Source organism: Chrysochloris asiatica, unplaced genomic scaffold (genome assembly GCF_000296735.1).
Source record: "Chrysochloris asiatica unplaced genomic scaffold, ChrAsi1.0 scaffold00146, whole genome shotgun sequence".
In the NCBI taxonomy this organism is placed as follows: Eukaryota; Metazoa; Chordata; class Mammalia; order Afrosoricida; family Chrysochloridae; genus Chrysochloris; species Chrysochloris asiatica.
In genome coordinates, this window is record NW_006408664.1 from 7,738,026 (window position 1) to 7,760,826 (window position 22,801).

Here is a 22,801-nt window from a genome sequence, read left to right on the forward strand (position 1 = left end):
GGGAACAAATCCTTACAGCAAGGATCATTCCCACCCCCTCCATACACAGAGTAGACAGGGATGGGCAACTTGGACATTGGCTACCCAAAATGGGGGGCTACAAAGGCAAGCAGTGACTGGCTTACAAGCTTTCAAGCGGGAACCTAGATTCAGAGGGCATGAAGGAAGGTAGAATCTCCACTGAGTAGTATTCATTCTGTGTAGGCGGGGCTGATGAAATGAAATGCGATGGGTTTCTTGTGATACAATAGTGAATAATTGTTATCAGAACTGCTTGTAAGGGTTGGAAATGTAAAGGTAGATGTTTTGTAGCAAAAGGAGGGGAGTGATTAACTTTTCAGTCTAGGAGCAGAGGTACCTGGGACCATCAAGGGAGAAGAGCAGAGAGCATGACCGTACCCAGAGAAGCAGTGATGCCTGAGATGGAGGCAGAGACAATGACATGGAGAGATGGAGCAGTTGGGGACTTTTGACACAGAGAGGGAAAGGGGCTGTGTGCTGAGAACCAGGAAGGGGGTGGGCAGGCTTGTAGTGTATACCCTTTGGTTCGTTGATGATGCATGGAGGGGATTGTAACCATAGCAATGAAATGATATACGATTGGATGAATGTAAAACTAATATTATCCCATGTAAACTATCACCTAATTCACAGTAAAACATTAAATAATAAAAAAAAAAAAAGAAGAAGAAAGTAAGGGAAATCTGTCGAGGCAAAAATGTAGAGAGGACAAAAACCTAGTGTTAAGTGTCTGTTCCTTAGGTGACCAGGTCAGTAACCAAGGGGCTTTGTGCCTTTAACAGCAATTGGAGAAAGTACAGGAAGGACTTCAAAAGGCCACATCCTTCAATAAATCAGTAAAGCAAATCTACCCACCTTCATGAAGGCTGAAAGTTTGAGAAAGTTTGTCTGCTTTAAGTGTCCTCTGCTTGGTGCCATGCTTTACTGGTTGTTCAACCTAAGTGGTACCTCTGCTGCTTTCATTTGTGTTCTAGAATATGGACTGATACAGCCTTGAGGGTTGATCATGCTCAAGTTGAGTAAACAATATGTACAGTGGTCCTGAGTCAGTGATGACCTCTGGCATGTCTGGAAGTAACAAATACACAGCTTTTAGAGGTTTGCACACTTAGCTCACAGAGTATCCCCACAGTTATGATCTCACTAAGTGCTACAAACCCAAGAAGCAATCTACCAAGAGTAGGCATTAGAAGATACAGTAAAGTATCTTGTAAGACAGCAAGAGTAGAGCCCAATAGAATTATTAAATAGAGACTATTAATAGGAGTCCTGGTGTGGCATTGTGGGTTAATGAGCCAGACTGCAAACCCGTTTGAACTGCAAGGTTGGTGGTTCAAGGGTTCAAGCTCACCAGCTGCTCCTCGGAAACCCTGTACAGGGTCGCTATGGGTCGGAATTGACTTAACGGCACTTAACAACAACATTAAATAAAGAGGCATAAAGTGGCTAAAAATATAAAACCAATGAGATAAAATATGAGAAAAGAACCAACTATCCGAAAACAGACTGGACAAATTCAGAGAAAAAGAAATAGTGCTTTGGAAATAAAATATTCTACAAATTAAAAATAGTAAAAATATTAAACAGTTATACGCAAATAAGAAAAAACTGGAAGATAGATCTAAGGAACTTAGTGAGAAACACAAAAGTAAGAGAAATGAGAAATATTAAAAATAGTAAGAAATAGGAAGCACTGTGATACTTAAATATTTTCAAAGATAACAACTGAGAACTTTCTAAAAGTGATCAAAGAGATGAATTCTCAGACTCAGGAAGCACAGAGGTCCTGAGCTATCAAGATAAAGAAGTAAAATACTCGTTTCATCATGGTGAAACTACTAAAGACAGAAAAGCATCTTAAATCCTAAAAAAGAAAAGTAGTTTAAAAATAATAAAATGATTTGGAGATTTGTATGTGTAAATACTGAAAAATGGAGTGTGGTTGTTAAGTGTCATCAAGTTCTGACTCATAGTGACCCTGTATAGGGTTTCCAAAGAGTGGCTTCTGGGTTTGAACCACTGACCTTGTGGTTAACAGTCCAGTGCTTATCCTATAGTGTGCCACAAAGGACTTTTCATTTACTTTGGTATATTGAGTTTAGGTAGTTTACAGCACGCATCATATGCGTGTAAAAGTTGGGCAGTGAATAAGGAAGATGACTGAAGAATTGATGCATTTGTTGAATTTATGGTGTTGACAAAGAATTTTGAAAGTACCGTGGACTGCCAGAAAAACAAACAAATCTGTATGGGAGAAAGTACAGCCAGAATGCTCCTTAGAAGCCAGGATGACGAGACTTATTTGCTCATATTTTGGATATATTATCAGGAGAGACCAGTCCCTGAAGAACATCATGTTTGGAAAAGTGGAGGATCAGCCAGTAAGAAGACCCCCCACCCCCACCCCCAATAAGATGGATTGACACAGTTGCAGCAATAATGGGCTCAAACATAACAGTTCTGAGGGTAGCTCAGGACCTGACCATGTTACATTCTCAGGTTACTATAGGTCAGAACCAACTTAACAGAACCTAAGAACAACAGTAACAGTTAGCCTTTCTGGGATAAATCTGTAATGATAATATTCATATCAAGTAGACTTATATATATATTATCTAATTTGTGCTAGACTGTGAACCACAAGGTCGACTATTCAAACCCACCAGATTCTTCTTGGAAACCCTATAGAGGGTCACTATGAGTTGGAACCACTCAGTGGCACTGATTATGTAGTGGTTATGCCTTGGGCTGCTAACTGCAAGGTAAACAGTTTGAATGTACCAGCGGCTCTGAGGAAGAAGAGACTTTTGGCTCCTATAAAGATTTACTGCCTCAGGATCACTATGAGTCAAACCCAACTCAACATCACCACCACCACTAGCATATTACAATATCACATGGTTTCTTTACAAACTATGGCTGGAAACATAATAAAAGCTAAAGTCCCAATGTATTTGCTGTTTGTATCAGAGTGGGGAGGAGAAAGGGGCTTACTGCTGTGTACTTAGTCAACCTTTATCAAGCACTTACAGTGTGGTAAGCAGTCATCCAAGCACTGGACATAGAGTAAGTAAATAAGACAGATGTGCACCTTGCTAACTAACAATGTATATCCTGTTGGGAAAGGCAAACAATAAGAAAACAAATAGAATATTTACAGTGATTTGAAGAAAATCTAAAGAATATGATAGTGAGGAATGTAGGCAGCCATCCATATTGTTGTCAGGGAAACTCTCAACCATTCAAAGATAAAGCCTTCCAGCCAGTAGGAAGAGCAAAAGCCTAAGGCAGAACCTTGCAGAATCAGAGGGTTCTGAGGCTAGTTGAGAATGGTAAAATACAAGGTCAGAGAATGAAGCAGAGATCCTCTCTGAAAGTCTATACAGTAACTTTTACAAGGAGAGGGACAGTACTTTCCAGTCCCCAAACCCTGAAACCCACAGAATTCATGTGAGGCATTTCTTAGCAGGGGATGGCTGCCCCTGGAGATAGGCAGGCATGAATGATCACCCATTTAAAGCGTTCCTTGGTGATTGAACTCTAGATGTTAAATGTTCTTTCAGTTCTAAAATTCTATAATGCCATGCAATTGCCATTACTAGGAAGCACCCTGAAATTGATTGGCCTAATGAAACAAGAGATACGGATATTTTCAGAAAGATACTTGAACATTCAAAAAAGTAAACTTGCTGCTCTCCTTAATAGAGATCTATACAAGATCACAGAGAATTAAGCATTAAAAAATAATGTAGTTCTATCTGTGATGCAGCCAGAAACAAAGATTACATGATGCCTTATGAATGAATTATTTTCATTTTCAGATTCAATTTTAAACTGCTAGATGCACTCAAGAGTGGCAACAATTGTAAGGTTGGCCCAGGACTAGGCACTGTTTTGTTCTGTTGTACATAGGGTCGCTATGAGTTGGTACCGACTCAATGGCACCCAACAACAACAGAAGGCATACTGAATGTGTAAGAATTTCTATTATTGTGAAACTAACTAAACCAAGTGTAATGTCATGAGCCCAAGAATTTCTTCAGCAGTTAGGGGGTTAATTGAGCATACATCTATTGAGTACCTGCCTTGTGTTTAGTGCCATAAAGTAAACAGATAGTTATAAATCCCAATCTATGCCTCCACAGAGCTTTCAGCAAACAAAGAAAACAGGCATGCAAACAAATCAGAAAGTAGTCAGTGCTATACTAGAGGTATAGTAAAAAAAGTTTTGTGGGCACACAGAGGAAGGGGTGATCAGGAATAGCCTTGAACTAAACTTTGAAGGATAACTAAGTTTTGAGAATAATAGGGAATGCAGGCATTTTGAGAATTCATTTACTTAACATATTTTTATCTGCCAGGCATATTTTTATGCATATTTTGATTCAAGGATTAGTAAAGTAAAGTCTTTTTTTTCAAGTCAATATATAATATGTCAGGTGGTGAAGAGTGCTGTGAGAAGAAAATGAAACACTGTTACTGGGTTCCAGCATGGGGTGTGGTCTATGGTGGTCAGGAAAGATCTTCCTGGGCTCAGTGATGAAGTGAAGCAACTATATGGGGCCAAGCACTGCAGACAGAAGAGACAGGAAGTACAAACACCTTGGAGTAACAATGTATTTATAATGTTCAAAGAACCATAAGGAGACCTGTGTGACTATGTTGAAAGAGGAGAGAAGATTTGTAGTAGATGCCGTCAGAGGGGTGGGCAAGGGCCAGGTTCTACAGACACATTCATTGGGTTTTATTTTGAGAGAGATGGGGTGCTGTCAGAGTTTCAAAAAGAAGAGTGATACGTTCGTAACTGACAAGGGGAAAACAGCAATGAAGCTGCTAGCTAAGCCCTACAACGTTCAGTAGACTCCTGCGAGCCCAGGTGGAGACCTGCTTGGCCAGCAGTGTAACAAGACCTGGGGACTCTTGGGCCCAGAGTCAGTGACATAGCCACAGAGGACTAGAGTGGAGAGTGAAGCGATCAGCTGATAAGAAGAGAGGGCATATGCATAAGAACACCCACACTGGCAGATAATACCCACTTGACCTGGCTTCAATGACTAGGTCATCAGAGCTCAACTAGAAAAGAAAGAAGAGGAAAAAAAGAGTAATCTGATACATTTGATGAACTTGACCTACACCTATGGATGCAGTAGCTCAAAAGAGGGAACAAATCTTTACAGCAAGGATCATTCCCACCCCCTCCATACACAGAGGAGACAGAGATGGGCAACTTGGACATTGGCTACCCAAGTTGGGGGGGGGGGGGGTGTGCTACAAAGGCAAGAAGTGACTGGCTTTCAAGAGGGAACCTAGATCCAGAGGGGGTGGTGGAAGGTAGAATCTCCAGTGAGTAGTATCCATTCTGTCTAGGCGGGTCTGATGAAAGGCAATTCAGATGTGTCTCTTGTGATACAATGGTGAAAATTGTTATCAGGACTGATTGTGAGGGTTGGGAATGTAGAGGTAGACATTTTGTAGCAAAAGGAGGGGAGTGATTAACTTTTCAGTCTAGAAGCGGAGGTCCCTGGGACCACCAAGGGAGAAGAGCAGAGAGCGGGACCCTACCCAGAGAAACACTGACGCCAGAGATGGAAGCGGAGGTGATGACATGGAGAGATGGAGCGGCCGGGAACTTAAGACTCAGCTATGTGCTGATGGCTGGGTTGCAGACTTGCGAGGTGTACCCTTTGGTTGTCTGATGATGCATGGAGGGGATTGTAACCATGGCAATGAAATGATATACGATAGGATGAATGTAAAGCTAATGTTCTCCCATGTAAACTATCATGTAATTCACAATAAAGCATTAAAAAAAAAAAGAAGAGTGATATTAACTAACTCTAAAGCATTTCCTCAAGGAGTTCTGGTAGCGTAGTAGTTATGAATCAGGCTGCTAACCTCAGGGTCAGCAATTTGAAACTACCAGCTGTTCCGTAGGAGAAAGATGAGACTTTCTGCTCCCGTAAAGATTTACAGCCTCAGAAACCTTATGCAGGATCGTCAGAAACCTTATGCAGGATCGTCAGAAACCTTATGCAGGGTCACTATGAGTCAGAACCGACTCCATAGCACACTACCACCATCAAAGCATTTCCTCAGGTTACTATGAAAATAGACTGTAGGTGCTGAGGGTGAGAAGTTCATTAGGTCACACTAGTTAATAGAAATATAGGCAACAGAATTATTGAGTCAACTAATCCAACTACAAGTTGGGCTGCTAATCGCAAGGTCAGCAGTTCAAATGTACCAGCTGCTGCTTGTGAGAAAAATGAGGCTTTGTGCTTCTGCAAATGTTTAGTCTTGTAAACCCTATACTAAAGCAGAAAAAAGAAAGTCTTTAATGTTGTGCCAAATAAGATGATTAGAACTGATTTTAATAATTTATGATGGGGCACTATTAGTGATTCTGGGGGTGGGGGGTATTACAGTAATAAAATCAGCTAAAATTCAAGAAGAATATTTAGTAGCAGTATTATGATAAATTGGATGAACTCAGAAAGACTGTAACCACACTTTGTGATTAGAAATAATTTTTTTTTTCTTTGATTTTCAAGAAAGAAAAAACCAGTTTAACAGAAAACATTAAAAGACTGAAGCAAGATAAGCAAGCTCTTGAAGTTGACTTGGAAAAGATGAAGAAAGAGAGAGACCAAGCCAAAGATCAGATTGTTTATGCTGCAGGTAAAACAGAGAGCTTGAACAGTTTACATTTATACTCTTTAACTGTGCTAATCTTGAACAGAAACTAAATACTTTTCCTCGACCTATATTATCATCTTCAAAACATTTTTTGAAAATCAAGTAATTCGAAAATATGTACATTCATTGGTTTTAGCAGGAAATACTACATGGCCAAAGATTACTTTGGATTCATGAGATCTTTATGTGTAGCTATTTACATGGCTTCGTCCCAGTTAGATGCTGTCTTTTCAGGGGAGCGAGATCTGTCTCTTTACCCGTGAGTCTGAAATGTTGTAGGCTCTGATCTGAAGTGTCTGCTGAATGAACAATAGCAAGAGAACACCAAGAAAAAGATGGCCTGGTCTCTGCCAGCATAAACAACATGGGGAATGAGACAACAAGGCAGATACTTTTAATATAAGAAAAAATTATAGACAAAAATGAGATAAAGACGGGATACTAACTAAAGGTTTCAAGGATGGAGTGACTTTTGAGTTAGGCCTTGACAGATGTTAAGATCTGAAAATGAAGGAATGGAGGGAGGTTGATCAGGTGTGCCCCAAGATCATGTTGAGTGAGCATGTAGGTTGGAGCTTAGCATGGTAGAACACAGGGCTACAAAGGTGGATCGCAAGAGGCATTGTTTTCCAAAGTTAGGATCTTTCATCAATATAATGAATTTATCAATGTAAGAGATATAATTAAATCTATTGTTTGTAAGATAATGATATTTAATTTCATCATTTATAAAATAGAATTATAATAGTATCCATTATATAATTTGTGTTGAATAAATTAGTACCTATTAAGCATTCTTAAACATTCACTAATATTTGCCATTGTTACTTTTTAATATATGTTAATAGGCATTCTATTTTTATATTTCTTGGAGTCAGCATTTCTTATGAAAATATCTTTTATAATAACATTGGTGGGAAAAAAGTATTTAAATTTTCTTTAAACCAACTTTGCTGAAAATTGGAGTATGAAGACACTATCTTGCTTTATTTAGTAGTAAATTAGATACTGTATTTTATACAGCAGTTGCTTCATGCCTCTTTTTTTTTCATAATGTTACATATAGGATCTTACAATTTAGTTTCTTTCCATACTGTGAAAAGTCACAATCAGGTTGTTGAGTTACTTAATCTCACAGGTGAAAAATTATATGAAATAAAAATTTTAGAAGAAACACATAAACAAGAAATCAGTCGTCTACAAAAAAGATTACAGTGGTATGCTGAAAATCAGGAACTTCTAGATAAAGACGCAGCACGACTTAAAGAAGCAAATGAAGAGATTGAAAAACTCAAACTTGAGGTATTTTCTTTCAGAATCTGTATCTGTAAATGAACCATATTATCCTCATTTATTAATTTTGCATTGCTTTGTAAGCACCATTGCATTAATATTGTAAAGTCTCACCTGCAGTGAAACCCGTAAGAGCCAGAACTACACGACAAGACTGCCTTGTTATTCTTGTCTCGAAAGTTTTCCACCTTTAACAGGGTGTAGTCTTACCACTCTTTGTTCAGTGGAAAATATTTGAGTTTTCTTTTCTGTCTTCCATGGGTTCCAGCTTTCATAGTTTATACTGTAGTACAATACCTGATTTGGGTTTGGTTTACTTTTAAATATATCATATATTTTAGATTAGATTAAGAATAAATCCAAGCTTCATATCTCAACCTATCTGGTTAGGCCCCTATATGTTCTGAACTCTACCTGCCCCTCCAACCCACTCTGATACCACACTCTTCCTAATGTAATCTCCTCCAACCACACCAAACTTCCCTCTGATTCTTGAACATGCAGCCCCCTTGCACTTATTCTCATGGCCTAGAACATTGTGGTCTTGTTTCTTAACTGTTTCACTCCTCCTCCTTGTTCAAGTTCAGCTCAAATTTCTTCTCCTCAGAAAGGTTTTCCTGTCCAGCATCTCTAACGTAGCTGCCAGTCCCACCCCTTCCAGCTCCTTCTTCCTATTCCTTCACTCTGTTTTATTTTTGTCATAATGCTTACCATTCTGAGTTATTTTATTTGCTTATTGATTCAGTTATTAGCGTCTTAGCTGTGTCCCTCCATTACAGCATCAATGGTATGATAACAGGTCCCTAGTTTGTCCTCCATATCTTCATCACAGTGCTAGATCTGGGAAGTGCCTAGCACACAATGTTGTTGTTAGTGCCATCAAGTTGATTCCAACTCAGAGTGACCCTGTCTAGTGTTTCTAAAGATTTGAACTGTAGTCCAGTGCTTATCATACAGTGCCACACCAGGACTCTAGGACACAATAGGAGCTCAATGAATGAATGTTGAAGAATTAAGACATGAGTCAGTCAACATTAGGCTGCCCACCACCTGTGCTTCTCTGCTCTGTCTTAGATACGCTTCTTAACGTGCTCTGTATTCATCAACAGGTTGAGAAACTGAAAACGGAATCAGGAAATCCATCTCTTCAGCAGAAAATACGTTTAAAAGACAGAGCAGCTGATGCCAAAAAAATTCAGGATCTACAAAGACAAGTATGTGTTAAGAATAATTTTTTTATTAAGTTTGTATATAGTACATTTTTACTTTCTCATGGATTCTAGTAAGATGTTGACAGCCTAGACATTCTTTTTTTTATTCGTGGATTTTAATATATAACTGCTCCTTTCTTATATATACTTGATAGATAGTATTTGGGACTCGTGGTGTGATACTGAGGGATCAACACTGGACTATGAACCACAAGGTCGGCAGTTCAAACCCATCAGCTACTCTGGAAACCTTAGGGTCTCTGTGAGTTGGAATCAACTCGACAGTACATAACAACAGCACATACAGTATTTAAAGTAGCATTAATAAATGTAGTAAACAAAATCATTTAAACTACATCTTTATAAGTAAAGAATTTTTACACTAATGTGTCTCTTATATAAAATGGTTGACTTATTCATGAAATAAGATTGTGGAATGCAGCTCAGTTAGACATCTAGAAAGTGGAAAGCCAAATTTTGAAGCTTTGGCTATAGAGGCAGGAGTCCTTCTCCTGATCAAAGATTCAGTGAGAGAGGAGTACCAGAAATGAGATCCTTGAGATGGGAAGATATTGGTAAGGGATGGGAAATGTTATAGAACTTTCCACCTCCCAGAGAACTGACCTATAAATCCCAAATTAAATTTTTCTTTGTTCAGAATTAGAACTAGTCATTTCATGGCCAATGAGAGTAGACCTTTTTCTAAAATCACATACTGAAGCTTATTAGCCTAAATATATTTTTCATTAAGGTAGTTGTTTTGAGGGGGTGCAATTATAATTAACTTTTTTCTTTTGTTTTTCAAACTTTCTGTAAGGTAGTATTGGTATTCATAGTTTAAAAAATTCCAATTCTTTTCATAAGGGAGCATGATTCTAGAGTCAAATTATGACTCTTAGAAGGACTGCTGTTATTTCATCACACACCCCAAACTGTGAGGTCATCATTGGTCTATTAGCCTAGTTTATAAGCAGAAGAAAAACTAAGCAAAACAGTTGTTACTTTTATAGGACCTGTTCTTATATTAAAAGGTATGATTTGGTAATTTGGTTCAGTGACCAAGAAAAAACAGCTAAAGGTGGCTTTAAAGAACTACAAGTATTTTGAAGTTAGGGTAGTTCACAATTGCTTGGCTTTTTTTAATGCTTAAGAGTTAGATTAGCCAGTGTAGGATAAGCCATTCAGAACTGCTAGAAAGTACAGGCCAAAGGGGCAACTTCCCCCATTAGATGACTTTATTTTCAGAGAAAGAGTGAAAACCTGATTGTAAGAGAGTAAAAAGTAAAGCGTGTTTAATAGCAAAATTAAGACTAAAAATGATAATACAAAATACAAAATTTGCCCCAAAATGGAACATTTATAAAAGTAGCCTCCCTCTTTTATTAACCTTAGAAAACATTTAAACATTTATTGATTAATCATCTTAGATTGTATCTTTCTAAAGTATTATTCATTGTTTATAGAATTTGCATAATTGCATGTTTTGATACATGTGTGTGTTCCAGATCTTATTAATTCTGCTTCCACGAGTATTTCTATTATGACTAATTTTAAACCTTAAAATATACTTTATAATCAAGATATCTTAGATCTTTACAATCATACTGGAACCATATTCTGTAATAACAGATTAACTGTAGGCAAAAACGGATCACCTTTGCTAATGGAATATAAGTGGAAATGGGGCTAATGAGATGAATGTGAAAATGAAAATTTCAGATTATGTACATTTGTTCATACTTTAAAGAAATAGTTCATATTAGTTTCTAAGGAGAGTTGAAAAAATTAAAGAAGATACAGATAAATCTAATTTTTAAAGTCTCAAAATATCAAAATTAGATTGAAACTAATTTTTAAATGGATGCATTAAGTGTAAAATATTCTTAATGAATTCATTTTAAAAAATCTAGTTATCTTTAATGTATGTGTGTTTGTGTGTGTATATCTATACCTTAACATGTTAGAAACTGTCTCATAACAAAGTTTTCGATGACAGAGGAAACAAAGCTTTCAAAAAGCTTCAGATAAAATAAATTATTAGTATCTGTATATATTCCAACATATAGCACATCTATAAATGTACAAGCAATCTTTAGGAATGGAAATACAAGCAGTCCCCGGCTTACGAACGTTTTGCCTTCACTTTGAATCAATGGAACTAACTCCTGCCCCACTGCAATCGTGTCAGTTCTGACCCCTAGCAACCCTATAGGACACAGTAGAACTGCCACTAGGGTTTCTAAGACTGTAAACATTTACAGTCCATCTTTCTCCCTTCTGGATATCAACAGCCGACAAATGGTTAGCAACTCAGCACTTAACCCACTGTACCAAAAGGGCTCCTTGAACCAACTCCTGGCTCACAACAAATTCTTTATCAAAATCAGCTTCCCTGGCTTCATGTGCGGCTTTTATATCATTGACGAGGTGTCAAACCTGTTCTTGCACTAAAGTAAAAGCTAAGTAAAAACTATATGCATCTGTCTCAACGTACCCACAATTCGACTTAAAGACACACTTAGGAATTGATCTCAGTCATAACGTGGGCACTGCCTTTATTTACTGTTAATTTAAAAAATATGTCAGATGAATACTGTTCAATCTTAAACAACAGTTTAAGTACAAGCAATCCATCTTGCCTTGGAAAAAGGTCATTTTTGAGACCAAACCATAATAAAAGTCAACATGTATACAAACTCCAATTCCTGTGGACTGTGGGTTTTGGGTGCATGTCTTTCTTATAACACAAAGACTATAAGCATATGTCATTATTTTACAGACTAAATGAAAAGTATTATTTAGCTTTTATGAAGAGTTCATTAAATATCTAATCCGCCTTTCTTCTCAATTGAAGTCTTTTAACAATAGATTGCACTTCTTTTGGAAGATAGGTGGGGATTGTTATAGACAGGTGCTGGTGCTTTGGAAGCTGCACATTTATTATAAAATGTCTTCAGATTTATGGGCACAGAAGTAATTTTCAATCATTATTAGTTGTTGTGAAGTGCCGTTGAGTCGGTTCCGACCTATAGTGGCCCTGTAAAGGGTTTCCAAGGAGCAGCTGGTAAACTTGAACCACCAACCTTGCAGTTCAAATGACTTTGCAGTCTGGCACATTAACCAACAGCGCCACACCAGTATTGTTGTTGTTGTTGTTGTGTGCCATCAAGTCGGTTCCAACCCATAACAACCCTGAACAGGATTTCCGAGGCTGTAAATCTTTATGGGAGCAGAAGATTTTGTGGTTCGCAGCCCGCTTCGTAACCACTACGCTGTAAGTATTATTAACCAGTATAAATATTATTAAATGAAGGATCTGTGGGGGGAAAGAAGATGGGTTATTATTTGAAATAGAAAGTCCCAAAATTTATTACAAGTGAAAGCAGGGAATTTCTGTAAAGTAGCCCACCGTTAATTGTAGCCTATAGGGTACTATTAAGTAGGTAATCTAGATGAGACTTCATTTTACTTACTTTGGGCATGTTATCAGGAGGGATTAGTCCCTAGAGAAGGACATCGTACTTGGTAAAATAGAGAGAGGGTCAGTGAAAAAGAGGACCACGCTGGAATTGCAACAGTGGGCTCAAACCTAGCAGTGACGCAGGACTGAGCATTGTTTAATTCTGCTGTAAATACAGTTACTGTGAGGTGGAACCAACTCAACAGCACCTAACTGATAAGGAATATAAACTTAGAAATGAATGTGTACTTCTTTACAATCTAGATGTGATTGAGGTAATATAACCTTAACATATGCATTAAACTATTGAAATGTCACATATAGTTGTGACTTTGTTCATATACAAAAATACTTTTAATAGGTTAAAGAGATGGAAGGAATTCTAAAGAGACGATATCCCAATTCTTTACCTGCTTTAATAATGGCGGCATCAGCAGCTGGTGATACCGTGAGTAGAAATACAGTGGAATTCATGGAAAAAAGGATTAAAAAGCTAGAAGCTGATCTTGAGGGCAAAGATGAAGAAGCAAAGAAAAGCCTTCGTACCATGGAACAACAGTTTCAGAAAATGAAGGTAAATATAAGAGATGGGGCTCAGTTATGAATCAAATTGTTAAAATTGATAGGAAGGGAAAATCTTCTACCTCATTTTAACAAATAGCTCTACACATTGTTTCCCATGTAACCTTAGCCACAGATAGCAATATGTGCAAAAGAAACCTGGGTCCATCCTATCTTTGTGCCCTCCTTCAGCAGCTTTTGATATTAGACATAGAATAATCAAACACAGAATAATCTTTTATATAAGACACTCTCAGTAATAATTGGAAATAGTAACAATTAAGTAATAAGATGGCAGAGAAAGCCACCCTCTTTCTCAGATTTCCCAATTCACTTTTCCACCATCCTAAGCTGGAAGATATAGTCCTTTAACCCGCCAGTGTTCAACCTGCCATAACTTTTCACTCAGTTTTCAACCTGCCATAACTTTGTCACTGTTGGCCTGTATTCACCTATCTGCTTTCTACTCCTCCACTCATGTTCCTTTGTCCTTTCTGAAGAAGATGGTACATCAAAGTCATGAAAACAAAGTATATGAATTGTTCAATGGAAAACCAATCTGCCCTGTAAGCTTTTACCCAAATCCCAATAAAAATTTATGTATATGTTTATTTGTTGTTGTTGTGTTAAGTGCTTTTGAGTCATTTCTGATTCATAGCAACTCTGTATAGGGTTTCCAAAGAGTGATTGGTGGGTTTGAACCCTCAAGCCTTGTGTTTCAAACTGACTTTGTGGTCCAGTGCAAATCCTAGAGCACCACATCTACAGCACTGTAGGATACGCACTGGACCACTAACCAAAAGATCAGTGGCTCTAACCCAGCAGCCGCTCCGCAGAATCCCCCTATACAGGGTCACCATGAGTTGGAACTGACTTGACAGCACTTAACAACAACAAGCATAATGCAAAGGACAAGACTTTAGAGTGAAACCAACATGCAGTTCCATCATTACGGCTTCATGACTTTGGGTTAGTTATTTAACATCTCTGAGCCTCACTTCCCCCATGTGTAAAAGAGAGACAATAGTAACTGTGTCGGAGTTCTGGTGTGGTACCTCAAGGTCAGTTTGAACCGAACGATCAGCAGTTCAAACTCACCAGCTGCTCCTCAGAAACCCTATACAGGATCATTATGAATCAGAACCAACAGCACTTCACAACAACCACCACCACCAATATATCACATCTACTCCTCAGTATCTGTCAGTCCTTCTGTCTTTCAGCACCACATCACACTGCATACTTGGCCTGGATTGTTGGCAGTTGTCTGTACTGGATTACTCCAGTAACTTAATTGTCTACACAGATCCAGTTTGTCCCATCTAATCAACCCAAGACACTGCAGACAAAGTTAGATTTTCTTATCTCCCACGTACGCATGCACATCCCTTTGTTTGTACAACCTTGGTAACTTTCCTTTAGTCTTACAATAAATAAATAGTCTGTCACACATTTTCTCTCACCATACTTCCTCTGTGCAGTCATACTAGCCTACTTTGCTTACAGCCACAGGAATTTGTGTCCCTACACTCTTGCATTTGACAGGTAGGCTTTGTCCTCCCCTTTTACATAGTTACGTATTTCTAACCTTCAGATCTCAACATAAGTATTCCCTGCTTCCCAGTGAAACCTTCCAGGACTGCACGGTAGATGAATTAACTCTGTGGGCACTCAAGTTCATGCATCTCTCCTTCATAGCAGCTACCTCATTTATTATAGACATCCATAGACACTTTGATTGGACCATCAGTGCTCTTTCCCTCCCAGTCTCACCTTGGACTCTGATGGCAGGGACTGTTCTGCTTTTGCTCACTGTTGTATTCTGTTATTTAGCACAGTGCCTGGCACATAATAGATGCTCAGTAAATAGGTTAATTAGTTAATCCCTAACTCAGGGGAATGAGAGGATTGTAGCAGCATGTATTTGCCAAGCCTATACTTATTACCATGCCTAATGTTTACCAAGCACTCAATAAATGATTATTTCTAACAATTATGATCATTATTAATATTTCACTGACCACATAGAGGCTGTCAGTCATGAACTCTCTTACCCCCTTTTTATATATTTAGATCTGCCCACCTTTTTTGTAACCCCCGCCCCATTCCATCCTACTTCTCATTTGTTCCCACTCATTGTCTGTGACATCCACTACTCATTTGATTCCCCAGACCCACTAAGCAGTAGCAAAGCTTCACAGGTGTTCTTTCTACTTATGAAATGTGCCTGCCTCCACTTACCCCAAAATTTACACTCACCCCTCAAGCATCAACTTAATGGTTACGAATCGGACTGCTAACCTCAAGCCCGGCAGTTTGAAACTACCAGCTGTTCCAAGGGAGAAAGATGAGGCTTTCTGCTGCCGTAAGGATTTACAGCCTCGGAAATCCTATGCATGGTCACTATGAGTCAGAACCGACTCCACAGTACTTAACAACAGCAACAACCTCTAGTATAGTGGATTACAATTTGGGCTGATAACTGCAAGGTCAGCAGTTTGAATCGACCCATGGGGGAAAGATGAGGCATTCTGCTCCCACAAAGGTTTACAGCCTTGGAAGCCCTGTATAGGGTCGCTACTAGTCAGAACTAATTCCCCAGCACATCAGCACCACTACCACTGTACAGCCTTCCCGCCTTTACTCAGGCCTCCAGATGCTCAGGGTGTCTGCCCCTCTGCACCCACTCACCACATTCATAAGCCTATCTTCTTTTCACCTGCCATGTCTCTCTCCTAACCAGACTATTTGAAGACCGGATTGAGTCTTTACATCTCTAGAACTTACTATAGTGTCTAATAGGCAGTTGTAGTTCAGTAGATATATTCATTGAGTAATGAAAAAGCACTATCAGTGCATTCCTCCACAGAGTAAACTATGAGCTATTGGTTTTATAATAATAAAGCTCCAGGAGTTCTGGTAACGTAGTGGTTATCAATCAGGCTGCTAACCTCAAGGTCGGCAGTTCGAAACTACCAGCTGTTCCGCAGGAGAACGATGAGGCTTTCTGCTTCCAGAAAGATCTGCAGCCTCAGAAACCCTGTGCAGGGTCGCTATGAGTCAGAACCGACTCCACGGCACTTAACAACAACATGAAAATACAAAGCTGACTCTCCCTTTGAAATTACAAAATTGATGTTAGAAGGGTGAAATTTGTTTCTCAAAGATCTCAGTGCCCCAGTTTTGCCATAATCCTCAATGAGCATAATTTGCATAGACAAAAATACATGATAAGTTTTATTTTAGGTTTAAAATAATGTTGGAGGTATATGAGATATATTTTGTGGTATTTATGAAGCAGCCTATCAACAATATATAATAGCTATGCCCTTCAAAGATTAGAACCAGTACATTTAACTGAGCCAAGAAACACAAAGAGTTGGAGGTATCAGTGAATACTAAGTTTCTGAATGAAGGAACATGTAAGGCCCTGTTGAATTCAGAGCTTCGGTAACTAATGAAATAGCAGTAGTTTGGCATAACATGGATTCTTTTCTTTAGATTCAATATGAACAGAGACTAGAAGAACAGGAGCAGCTACTTGCCTACAAATCTAAGGAAGTACCCCCAAACCAACATGACAACTCCATGGTTAAAGCACTGGAAAAGGAACTCGATGACATTAAGGAAGCCCATCAGATCACTGTAAGAAAGCTTGAAGCTGAAATCGCCATTCTTAAACATCAGAATGCTGAATTAGAACTCAAGAAGAATGATAAAGATGATCAAGATTTCCAGTCCATAGAATTCCAGGTGGAACAGGCTCATGCTAAAGCCAAGCTGGTAAGGCTCAATGAGGAACTGGCAGCAAAAGCAAGAGAAATACAAGACCTTTCGAAAACTGTGGAGAGGCTTCAGAAGGAGAGAAGAATGATGCTGTCTAACCAGAATTCTAAGGGTAAAGAGGAACTATCTACTAAAAAGGTGAAGAAAGATGTTCTGCACACGGGTAAAGGAAGTGCTAACTCCTCTGGAACTGTGGATGGCAAGCTTTACCAACCACATACTTTTACCGACTCCCATACATCAGAGGTTTTACAAGAAAACTTCAGACTGAAAAATGAACTACAGAGAGTAACTTTGGAGAGGAATGAGCTAAAGATGAAATCTGAAGCAGCATCGAATCAGTTTGAAAATTCCATGAAAAGGTAAAATGTTAAACAATATTTATAAAGATCTGGGGGGCATAAAACGAAATTGAAAAACTGTTAGATATACGCCATCTGGATAGTTAGTTTGACCCTGAACTGCATTCATAAGTGAATTTTGAGAAATTACATTTCATTGTTAGGCATAGATCTGTTTCAGGTTAAGAGGCACCAGACTGGTGAACTTAAATGTCCATTTCGATCCAAACTGTATCCTTAGGCTGTCTTTCTGGATGAATCCAAGTGGTGTTAATAAATGGACCCATTGGGTCTTTCTTACAAAGGAATATCACCAAGTGATATCTGTAAAGTAAGTTTTAATTCAGGTATCCAGGCAGATTGCTGTCAGACAACCGCTACTAATAAAACTAGGTGACAATCTAAGAAGAAATGGCTCTTCTCTTTTCTAAAAAAACTTCAAACTTATCTTTCAAGCATATCCTTTCATGCCTTTCCTTCTCAGAATCTTCCAATACTAACCTGTCTCACTCTCCTGAGCCTTCTAGCATCTTCAGATCTTTCTTTCACTTAATCAAACCAAGTTCAAGTCTTCATTCTGATTTTCAGTGCCAGTTTTCCACAAGTAGCCTCTTTTGTTTCCACCTCCTAAATATGACATTCATACTCACCACTCTTATAAACCTGTCTCTCAGTAATGGCCTTGCGCCGTCCAGTGGAGTTTTCTCCATCCTCGTTTTCCTTGATATAGTGTTGACTACATTGCTCTTCCTGAAATGATTTCCTCCCTTAACCTCCAGGACTTGACGGCTCTGCCAGGACTTTCCTGATTCTTCTAACTCTTCTTCATTCACCGGCCCTAAAAATCTTCTTTACTAAGGTTCAAGCCTTGGCTTTCTGGTTTTCGTTTGTTCTTTTTCCATTGAAAATCTCATGCATCCTTTTATGAACCAGGACTCCAGAATGTACTTTTCAGTTTGTTTTCTTCCTTGAGCTCAGATACAGACCTTCAACTATTTATTGGATTGAACCTCTTAAAATCAACAGTACCTCAAATTTTATTTCACTTTAATTCTAAACAAATTCCCTTTCTCAACTTCCTCATTTTGCCTATAATCATTTTTTTCTCCAATTTTGAGATCCTGCTTTTACTTCCTTTGTTTCCTGGCTTTGTAGCCAATACGTGCTTCCATACAAATGTTTCTTGTTTCCTTCATCTTTAGTGTAGTAAACCAGTACCACCTACCAGGTTTACTGCATAATTTTCATCATCTCCAAGACTTTTCATTTCTGTCTTTCTCAATCATCTTTCAAAAAAACATTGGTTTTGGTGGTGGTGTTAAGTGCTGTCGACTCGGTTCTGACTCATAGCAACCCTGTATAGGATTTTCAAGGAACAGCTGGTCAGCTTGAACCACTGACCTTGCGGTTCAAACCAGTCCAGCACATTATCTTGCAGCACCACACCAGGACTGCTAAATACTCTCTTATCTATGTCACTCTGTCCTCCACACACTCCCAGATCTATTACACTGTCAGGCTTCAGTTTCTCTTCCTGGTACTTCAAATCCTCTCTAGTACTGCACTATCACTGCATGATTTCCTAACTTCCTTTTGTTCATTTGTTTCAACTCCTACTTTATTCACAAAACTTTTCCTAGAAGTACCCAGGAAATGGCCTGCTGCCACTTTGACCTCCTATACAAGTTAGAATTTGTGCTAAGTTAGCATGAATCTATACACCAGCTTAGCTACTTGAGAGCTGATGTACTTCTTTTGTGTCCCGACAGCAACCTGATGTAGGAACAGAATGAGCATAGGAAACACCTGACAGATACTGTCAGCCATGTCCCTGGATTGAGCCATCATGGCACCCAGATTGCTTCCAAGTTGAAACCTTTTTTTTTAAGCCCTGAATACTATAGTAGTAATTAAGCTATTTAAAGAAAATCCTATTCTTTTCACGAAATATTTTTAAATTCTTGGTTTCCCATAAATTTTCCTATACATAATTTAAAATATCCTAATGTTGTTTATCTGTTTCCTACATACATACCTCTGGGTCTGACAAGTAAGGACTAGACTTTTCTGGTCCAGATTTAGGCTGCTTTTTTTTTAATGTAATTCAGTGACATCATGGTTACTGTAGACATTTATTCTTTCCCCAGGGACCTGATCACACTGTGTCCAGGAAGAAATATTCATATAGTCAAATAAGCTGTTGTTTACAGTTTGAGAATCGCCATATTAGTATGCATCAACAGTGTCTTATTGAATATTTGCTTTAAGAGAAAATGTTGTGTATCTATAAGAAATGTATAACTCTAATTATAACCTTACCATTTACTGAGCTACTTCTGAATGCATATAGTTTGTCACAGAGACTTAAACTCCAAATTAATGAAATGCAGGTTAGCCTGTGTGGTAACAATTACTATACAGATTATTTTATGCAGCTGGGGCATATGCATGGATCAAAAAACTGGTAAATGCAGCCTAGAGACAAAGCATTAGTTCCAAAGGGAACATCTGTGATTTATCTACGTATTGTTATCTAAGTAAGTAAGATTAGCCAAGTAATAATTTGGACAGCTGAGTTTCTCTTAAAAGATAAAATGTCATGGGATTCGTTTTATTTCAAACAGCACAGTGTAGCTCCAGACAGGTGTTAGTGTGCAAGGCCTGGGCTTTGAGGCCCAGCTCTGCAACTCACTGGTTTAGGGTCATAGATAGGTTTTTCTGAATTCAAGCTTGCTCCTAATGACAAAAGTAAACTCGCAGAGCAGCTGTGAGAATTCAGATGCAATTGTGTATAAAGTACTTAGTGCAGTGCAGTAAATATTGGTGTCGTCATTGCTTTGCTTCTCTAATTTCCAGATGTTTTATACTTTTTTATTGAGGCTCAAGAGCCAGTTTTATATGTGTTGGTTTTCTTTCATTTGCTCCATAGGATTAAGGAAGATAACACAGCTCACATTGCATCCCTTAAAGCGTCTCATCAGAGAGAAGTAGAGAAACTGCTTTGCCAAAATGCAATAGAAAACTCTACTTCCAAAGTAGCTGAACTAAATCGTAAAATAACAACTCAAGAGGTAGATGACAAACTTTGTTTTGATCTCTTTTTGGCTTTAACATATGTCCTATCTTTTTCAGGGCTATTAACAGAGCATTATTTAATTTAGAAATCATTTTAACTTGACCTTTTCAGGTTGATGATAAAAATGGCAAGTTATTCTTGTTACATATTTTATAGAAGAGGATGTTGTTGTTGTTATTAAGTACCATTGAGTCATTTCTGACCCATAGCAACCCTGTATAGGGTTTTCAGGGAGCGGCTGGTGAGCTTGAACCGCTGACCTTGTGATTCAAACAGACTTTGCAGTCCAGTGCATTAAACCACAGCGCTACACAAGGAACATATATTTAATAATCTGTTTTAAAATGATGCCCATAAGTAAGTACTTGTACAGTTTTATCCCTACATTTCTCAAGTAGGGGAAGAAAGATTGGAACTTCAGTAGTTGAACTTCTGGATATTTACCTATTTCCCACCCACCTCCAGTCCTAATCAACAAGTAATTACCTTCATTCTTCCTGTTCCATTACCTTTCATTCATTAAGACAATAATGACTCAGGGTTTATAGCCTTCAGGCACTGGGATAAAATAATGAAGAGAGTGTGGCGCTTGGGTTAATGTACTAGACTGCAAAGTCAGTTTGAACCTCAAGGTGGCGATTCAAGCACACCAGCCGCTCCTTGGAAACCCTGTACAGGGTCACTATGGGTCAGAACCGTCTCAGTGGCACTTAACAACAACAACAACAACCTGGTGTGGCACTGTAGGATAAGCTCTGAACTGCTAACACAAGGTCAGCAGTTTAAGCCTACCAGCTGATCCTTGATAAAAGGAGGAAAGATTGAAACTGTCAAAGACTTCATTTAGGTTGGCTCCATAGTCAACAGTCATGGAAGCAGCAGTCAAGAAATCAAGCAGCATGCTGCATTAGGCAGATCTGCTGCACAAGACCTCTTTAAAGTGTTGAAGAGCAAAGATGTCAGTTTGAGGACTGAGGTTTGCCTGACCTAATTCGTGGGATTTGCAATCACCTCATATGCATGTGAAGGTTGGACAATGAATAATAAGGAAGACCATAGAAGAATCGATGCATTTGAGTTATGGTGTTGGAGAAGAATATTATAAGTCCCGTGGACTGCCAGAAGAACAAACAGATCTGTGTTGGAAGAACTACAGCCAGGAATGCTCCATAGAAGCCAGGTGGACAGACGTTGTTACTCACGGTTAGAACATTTGTCAGGAGGACCCAATCCCTGGAAAAGGACATCATGCTTGGTAAAGTGAAGGGTCTGTGAAAAAGAGGAAGACTCCTCCCCACACCCCAATGAGGTGGATTGACACAGTAGCAGCAGCAGTAGGCTCAGACGTAACAACAGTTGTGAGGATACCATAGGACCAGCAATGTTTCATTCTGTTGTGCATAAGGTCACTTGAGTCACAACCGACTTGATGGCACCTAACAACTTTAAGGAGACAGCTCTTCCCTAGTCATATTTTGAATGCCTTCCAACATGAAGGGCCAAGCTGTCTTCTGTTACTACTTCAGACTGTGTACCACTACTATTCCTAAAGTTTTCACTGGCCAATTTTTTCAGAAGTAGATCACTGACCACCAGGCCATCCTTTCTACTCTATCTCACTCTGGCAGCTCTGCTGAAATGTGTCCACCAGAGGTGTCCTTGCTTGTATTTGAAATACCAGTGCCATCGCCCCCCGGCATCACAGCCACATGTAAGCCAGCTGAGTATGACAAACTGTCAGACAAGTGGTAGCTTAGACTGTGTTGCAGTTTATTTAAAAAGATATTTCCCAGGCCTTCAGAAGCACAGTACTGTAGATAAAGAGGCCAAGTATTTTCAATCATTAATTTTCATGAATGGATTTTGTTTTTAAGTATTAGACAAAACTTAAAATAATCCGTTCAGTGAACTTGATTCCTGTGGCAATTATTTCTATTAGAATTTGAATGGTTTATATTATATCAAGATTTATTTTATTTATTTTTTTCGTTAGTACTAATCAAACCAATCAGTTGACTTTATTCTGTCTTTCACATAAGGAAATTTTCTTCAAAGGAAGATTTCCTTTAACTCTGTTCTTCCAATTTTCTAGGTACTTATAAAACATTTTCAAAATCAAGTTAATGAGCTACAGGGTAAGCAAGAATCTCTGGTAGTTTCTCAAGTTCGAGAAGAAATCCTACAGAATGAGGTAAGAACGAACTGAATTATCAACCATATATTAATTAATAACTCATTTAAGGAAAATCTGCCTTCCCAAGATGAAACTCAAATATCAATTGGAAATTTTTTGTTTGTATTTGATATCTAATGTTAATGGGAAATTGTTATATTTGCATTTCCCCGTGCCCATAAA

The 22,801-nt window shown here is 38.5% G+C and overlaps 1 protein-coding gene across 1 annotated transcript in view; it reads left to right on the forward strand.

Moving 5' to 3' along the window:
* Positions 1 to 22,801, forward strand: part of KIAA1009 (KIAA1009 ortholog) — a 73,556-nt gene that overhangs the window by 44,728 nt on the left and 6,027 nt on the right. Inside the window, exons 18-24 of the mRNA XM_006870668.1 lie at positions 6,573 to 6,699; positions 7,856 to 8,019; positions 9,120 to 9,224; positions 13,043 to 13,255; positions 16,744 to 17,390; positions 20,299 to 20,440; positions 22,538 to 22,636. Of these exons, the coding sequence (XP_006870730.1) occupies positions 6,573 to 6,699; positions 7,856 to 8,019; positions 9,120 to 9,224; positions 13,043 to 13,255; positions 16,744 to 17,390; positions 20,299 to 20,440; positions 22,538 to 22,636 (1,497 nt within the window). The remainder of the gene's footprint in view (positions 1 to 6,572; positions 6,700 to 7,855; positions 8,020 to 9,119; positions 9,225 to 13,042; positions 13,256 to 16,743; positions 17,391 to 20,298; positions 20,441 to 22,537; positions 22,637 to 22,801) is intronic.